General features: G+C 54.9%; 1 protein-coding gene across 4 annotated transcripts in view; it reads left to right on the plus strand.

Annotated features, from left to right (window-relative positions):
• TSPAN18 (tetraspanin 18) overlaps window positions 1-6,761 on the plus strand; it is a 204,125-nt gene that overhangs the window by 193,161 nt on the left and 4,203 nt on the right. For all 4 annotated transcript variants that reach the window (XM_008960305.5, XM_063608153.1, XM_008960303.5 and 1 more), the window contains one exon: window positions 5,192-5,275. In XM_008960305.5, coding sequence (XP_008958553.1) covers window positions 5,192-5,275 — 84 coding nt within the window. The remainder of the gene's footprint in view (window positions 1-5,191; window positions 5,276-6,761) is intronic.

Genomic DNA, 6,761 nt, shown 5'->3' on the forward strand with positions numbered 1-6,761 from the left:
CCATGTAACCGAGTTCTGGCTAACGGGAGGTGAGCAGAGGTGATTTGTGCAACTTGAGTCACATCCTTAAGAGAAAGTGCTGTGCCCACCCCTCCTTTTTTCCCTGGCTAGGACTTGGCAGAGGGAGGTGGCCCCTAGGATGGCAGAGCATCCAGAGAAAAGGAGCCTGGGCCATGTACAGTTCCATGGCATACAGCGGCCACCATAGCATGGGGTTTATGTGAAAGACCAGTGAATTTCTAACTTGGTGAAGGAGCTGTCGTTTGAGATGCCCGTTGCCAACAGCCAAACTTAGAACCTTTTAATGCTACTTGTAAGTTTTCAGGAGGCTTCCCATGGGCCCCATTCCCCGCATCAGATGTGCTTCCCATTTCTGGACTCATCCTCCGTTAGGATGTCTCCTTTCCTCTCCTGGGCATGTCTTCAAAATCGGAGCTCATCAGAGAGGTCCCTGCACAGCCACATTCATTCTTTCCAGTGACTCTGTTGTTCCTGAGGGTCTGAGACTGGCTCCTGGGGTTTCTTTGTTGAGACATTCATGTCCCTCCTAGGCATTTCTTCCCGTTAAAAACCTGCTGCTGTGGAACTGTCTCTATTTGTCTTTTCCTCCAAAGCCCCCTTGCTTAAAGCCCAGGATGCATTTGTTTTTGTTTTTTTTTTTTTTTTGAGACTGAGTCTCGCTCTGTCGCTCAGGCTGGAGTGTAATGGCACACTCCTGGCTCACTGCAACCTCCACCTCCAGGGTTCAAGTGTTTCTCCCACCTCAACCTCTCAAGTAGCTGGGACTACAGGCACGTGCCACCATACTCAGCTAATTTTTGTATTTTTTGGTAGAGACCGGCATTTCACCATGTTGTCCAGGCTGGTCTCAAACTCCCGACCTCAAATGATCCACCCTCTTGGCCTCCCAAAGTGCTGGGATTACAGGCATGAACCACCATGTCCGGCCCTAGGATACATTTCTGACTTTGCTGGCAGGCCCATGGCAAGGATCTGGGAAGAGTTGAGTTCACTGTGGGGGTTGGGGTGGGGGTGAGGTGTGCAGGGATGCATGGCGTGGCCACAGGGACATCCTAGTTGCTCTGTGGCCCCCTGGTCCACATTGGTGGTGGACCTGGGTAGACAGGGGGCTTTTATACTGGTGCCAGTGAGAAAGGACAGCAGGTAAGACCAGGGTGATGGCGGTAAAGACAGAGAGGTGTGTGGATCTGAGAAATGTTGAGGAGGCAAAATCTACCAGCCTTCGTGATGGGTCCTCATTGGAGGAGGGACAGGAGGAGGTGCTGAGTGACTGGCTTCTGGTTTGGGGACGATCTTGCATTCAGTCTGGGGCATGTTGCGTCTAAGAAACCTTTGGAGGCCAGGCGCGGTGGCTCACGCCTGTAATCCCAACACTTTGGGAGGCCGAGGCGGGCGGATCACCTGATGTCAGGAGTTCGAGACCAGCCCAGCCAACACGGAGAAACCCCGTCTCCACTAAAAATACAAAAATTAGCCTGGCGTGGTGGCATGTGCCTATAATCCCAGCTACTTGGGAGGCTGAGGCAGGAGAATCACTTGAACCCGGGAGGCGGAGGTTGCGGTGAGCTGAGATTGTGCCACTGCGCTTCAGCCTGGGCAGCATAGTGAGACTCCATCTCAAAAAAAAGAAAAAAAGAAGCCTTTGGAACAGCTGAGCAGAGGTGTCCAGTGGGCAGCTGGGTGTATGGGGTGGAGCTGGAGGGGTCGGTGCTGGAGATGTACGTGTGGGATGCATTGCATGTGGGTGACCCATTGTGGTGGCAACCAGGCCTGGCTGCCCCTCATCAGATTAGGTGGGTGGTGACTGTGGGTGGCAGCAGGGGGCCGGGGATGTGCCCACCCAGCAGAGAGGGAGGATGGCACTGGCAACAGCCCACATGGTTAGAAGACTCATAGTCTGTGGTGGCAGGCTGGGGAGAGGCTCCCCGCCATGTGTCTCACCGGGTGGTGACAGGGGAAACCGTCACGGGGTGGAGATGGTGGGTGGTGGTGAAGCAATCTCCAGGTGTGTAGATATAAGCTCTGGGCTACAGCCAGGGCCTGGCCCACAGGAGGGAGAACCCAGCCGCTCATGCCAGCCCCCCTTCCCTTAAGCACAGAGGAAAGACCGGGAATTTGGAATCCTCAGTGTAAATCCCGGCTTCCCTTCCTCGTGTGTGATCTTAAACAAGTTAGCCACTGCTCCTCCCTCCCTTTTCTTGTGGGTAAAATGCAGGTAAGACCCCTCCTCCCCGAGGGCTGTAATGAGATCAAGTGAGAAAGAGCCCATGAGGCCCTAGCAAAGTTATCAAGGAGCAGACACTCATTCAGAGTGGGTGGTGGCATCCTGTCCATGCCCCAACCTCCCCAGGGGTGTCTCTGTTCCTGGGAAGCTTCCATTGGGCAACCTGGGCTGCTTGGTTCAGTCCAGGGGCCTGAAGGGTCTTTGGTGCCAAAGCCTGATAGGGGAAGATGAGCTGTCAAGGCCCAGGTGCCACACAGCAGGGCTCAGCTTCCCTCTGCTGGACAAGGTCCCCGGCTTCTTGCCAGTTTCCCCGGGTGAGGCATGTCAAAGTCAATTTCATGCTCTGGAAGAGATGTGCTGCTTCTCCTGTCCCGTTCTGGGTGTGGGGGTGTGTGTGTGTGTGTGTGATTGTATTGCAGTGACACCCAACTCTATGCTCAGACACTTTCCACCACTCAGGATATGCTAAGAGCGGCACAGAGAGACGGACGGTAATCCTTGGTAATCCTAACAGGCATTGAGATTGAGAGCTTGCTACTTGCCAACACTCTTCCTAGTGCCTTACCTTCAGTATCTCATTTTATCCTCACAGCAATCCCATGAGGTAATCTACATGGCCCCATTGTACAGATGGGGCAACTGAGGCATAGGGAGAGGAAGTAAATAGTCCAAGGTCGCACAGCAAGCCAGTGGCAGCGCTGGCTGGGACCCCAGGCAGCCAGGCCCTAAGGACCATTGCCAGATACCACTCTCCTGGGCCATTGCTGTTCCCTGTCCGGGAAACCCCTCGAAGAGTTCACAAACCCAGTGTGTGTGTTGGGGCTGCAGGAGGTGGGATTATGTCCCTGTGGCTGGCAGGCACGTGGAACACTGAGGGGATGATGGGAGGGCCGAGGTATCCCCTGCCAGGGCTGATCCCAAAACTATACAACTCACCTCTCTTTCCTTGCTCGCAGAGCAGGTTAGTTTTTCTGCTGTTATAGTTCTGCATTTTAGGGTTCTAATGCTTCAAAATCGCTTCACGTGGGAGGGGGGAGGGATAGCATTAGGAGATATACCTAATGTAAATGACGAGTTAATGGGTGCAGCACACCAACATGGCACATGGATACATATGTAACAAACCTGCACGTTGTGCACATGTACCCTAGAACTTAAAGTATAATTTTTAAAAAACTCGCTTAACAAAGGATTTGGGGCTCCAACATGGGTCTGCTGGCAGATCCAGGATGGACCCTGGGCCTCACTGGATGGAGGGCCAGCCCTGAACGGCCCCCAGCCACACTGATGTCCTGGCCTGGCCTGGCCTGGGGTAGGAACCCCTGGGTTGCCCTTAGGGCTCCATCCCAGTCATACAGCCCTTAACTGGGCTCCCAGTGCCACAGCAGAGACAAGGCCTGAAGGTTCAATTAAGACCTTTTCTCCTTGTCATCTCTGGGCTCGAGGTCTTTCAAAGCCTGGCCACAGCCTGGTCACTAGAAATTACCTTGGGTATCGTCCTATAATGCTGATACCTGGGCTCCACGCCAGACCCACTGATCCAGTGTTGTGGAGCGAGGTCTTGGCATCTGCATTGCCAACCACTTCCCAGATTATTCCCATGCACACTCAGTCCTGAGAGTATCATGGACCCAGTTCGTTGTGCCGGTGGGGTCTGTTTCTATCTGGGTATGTCCTGTTTGCTCCATGGGGCTCCAGGGAGGGCTTCTGGGGGACTTCCCTGCCCAGCTCCTGGTCAGCCTCCAGGCAGGTACTAGGACACCACCTGGCCACTAGTCCCAGATCAGGCCCTGCTGTCCACCTGCCTGGGTGCAGCCTCAGTCCTACTTTTGGCCAAAGGGGCTGGGCTTCTGCACGATGGACAAGAGAAGTGAGCATGTCAGCACCCAAGAATCCCCGGTCTCAACAGAGCCCAGAAATAGCAACCGTCACCCAAAAAGGGCTGGGCATGATCTCTCCACCCCCATCTGGGGATTTGTTCCCTTGCAGGTTCTCAGCCTGGGCCCAAAGAATATGCAGGCTCCTATAAAGGAAGGAAAGTTCTCCCACTTTGAAAATACGTGTCATTCAAAGCAAGTACCATGCATCAGTCTCTGTGGTCAGCATGGGGGAGGGGAGAGTTATGAACATGAAAATGACAGAGGTGTGAGGTGCTTAGGGTCAGAGGGGGCAGCAGCCATGGACTGGCAGCTCCTGGCTTGGCACTAGCTTGCTTTTCCCTATCTCTATCTATCTATCTCGATCTTGATCTCGATCTCTGTCTCTGTCTCAGTTTATGTATCTCTAGGATTGCTTAAGAAAGCAGTAAGATCATGGGAATTAAGTCCAGGGCCTGTGGACTGGGCTGGTTCAGAAAGCTGCCCAAAGGAGGTGGCATGCGAGCAGGGATTTGAAGGCTGGGCTGTGTTTCTTTGGGGAAGTGGCCGAAAACCAAAACACCTTCTGCAGCCAGGCAGGTCACGAGGAACAGTAGAGCGAGTGGGTGTGAAACAATAGGGAATTGTGCGGGGGAGAAGGGTGGAGTGCTGTGGATCCCCAGGGACCACCTGTTGGCACCCGAAGGCAGCAGCTGCTGATGTGAAAAGGAATAGCTCCCCTTGCTGGTTCTTCTGATTTCTCCAGAGCAGCAGGAAGTCCAGATATTTATGGGAAATTTCCCAATATTCCAATCACTGTAGTAGCAACATTAGACATGGCCTGCACGCTGTCAGTTCTCTGTCCCACCTTAGGGGCCGGGTGGCAAAGAGGGTCTTTGGTACAATGCTGCCAAGTCTCTGTTTCTGGGTCTCCTGCCCTGCACCCCCTCCCCACTGTCCTGTCTCAGCAGCCGTGTGATAGGGTGAGAGCTCTGGGGACACCTGCCATGAACCCTAGTCCACATGCTGGACTCTGACTCCAGGACTCTCAACCCTGGCCATAGCTTGACCTCTCATCCCTCCCTCCCAGGGCTGTTACACGGTGATCCTCAACACCTTCGAGACCTACGTCTACTTGGCCGGAGCCCTTGCCATCGGGGTATTGGCCATCGAGGTAAGTAAAGGCCCCCACTTCTGCCGTTCCCCAGGATGAAGCCTCACGTGGAGCCTAGGCAGATCCCCCCAGCCTCCTTTCCTCTTCATTTCCTTCACCTGGGACCCAAGGGGCCCCCACTGTGGGTGCTATGGGGTGGTAAGCCCGGCTGTGTCTGTGCTGCCTGAGAGTCATTCTTGAACTCTGGAGATGAAACATGGGAGCCAGTGTCCCAGAAATGGGGATGGGCAGGCCCTGAGTGTCATCCCCACTCCCTCTCACTCTTCCATCCTCATCCCCACCTCCGCCCCAGCTCCATGGTCCAGAGAGATTTCACGCTTGCAGAGGCATCAGCACGGCTGCCTTGAAGGACAGGCTGCAGCCCGTGGTTTGAGATCAGGCCTTTTCTCTGTGGGGTGTTCAGGGCCTACAGGGCCTTATTCATCCACAACGGTGGCCTTAGCCTCCTTTATCTGAGGGCCCCAGAGTCCCCTTGAAAGGTAAGCTCCTGCAGACCGTTTGCAATCACCACTAGGTGGCGCCTCAGCCAAAGGGAGGAGCGGCTGCCTCCCGTTTCTGTCCTCTGGGATCTCCATCCTCTGGGATCTCCAACTTGCTGCTCCTGGGGGCTGGACAGAGCGTTGCCCACATCTGACCAAACCCAGGAAGGGGCACTCTGGGGCCTCAGTCAGTCCTCGGCCTGCGGGGGAAGGAAGTCAGGCAGCCCGATCCTTAGCTTCCCCCTCCAGCAGCCTGGGCACCTGGCACCATGAACTTCGCCTTGCCTGGTTTCCCACTGTGCCTGCAGCGCCATGGAGTGCAGTTTCGTGGAGGCTACTGCGGATGGCGGAGAGGGAGGGGTCATTTATTATTCATTCATGTATTCAACAAGCACACACTGAGCCCTACTCTTCGCCAGCACTGTTATAGTTGAACAAGTCCCCTCATGGCGGGCAACAATGAACAAGATAAATCCGCAGCAAGCCCAGGGAAATCTCAGGGACGTGTCCCATGAAGGAAGAGCATGGGCCCTAGAGTCCGGCTCCCAGCTGTGCCTCTCTCCAAATGCAGGATGTCTAAGTCACAGTTTCTTCATCTGCAAAATGGGCTGATCACCCTGCTCCCAGGGCACAGAGGGATTACAGATGACGGGGACAGCATGCTACTGGGGCTCAGGAAGCAGCATTCATATACTTGATCTGCTGCCTCACTCCCAGCCCAGCCCATGAGCCTGGCTGGCCAGCCCCATGGGAGGCAGAATCCTGCTCAAGATGGAGACATTTACATGGCCCCGTCCCGGTAGCCCCTCCCCACCCCAGTGAGCCTCCTGGTGATTTGGCCATGACCTGTGGTCTGGGGACTGTTCCCTCAGCTACTTGCAATGAGCTCTGGCCGTGAGAACATTAGCAAATCTGGTCAGAGTCCCTGAGCTAGGGTCTCCCTGCCCCACCACCCCAGGCCCTCAGACAGGTGTTCAGGGATAGAGCTCATAACTCCGGGAAGGGCT

This window comes from Pan paniscus, chromosome 9, assembly GCF_029289425.2.
Source record: "Pan paniscus chromosome 9, NHGRI_mPanPan1-v2.0_pri, whole genome shotgun sequence".
In the NCBI taxonomy this organism is placed as follows: domain Eukaryota; kingdom Metazoa; phylum Chordata; class Mammalia; order Primates; family Hominidae; genus Pan; species Pan paniscus.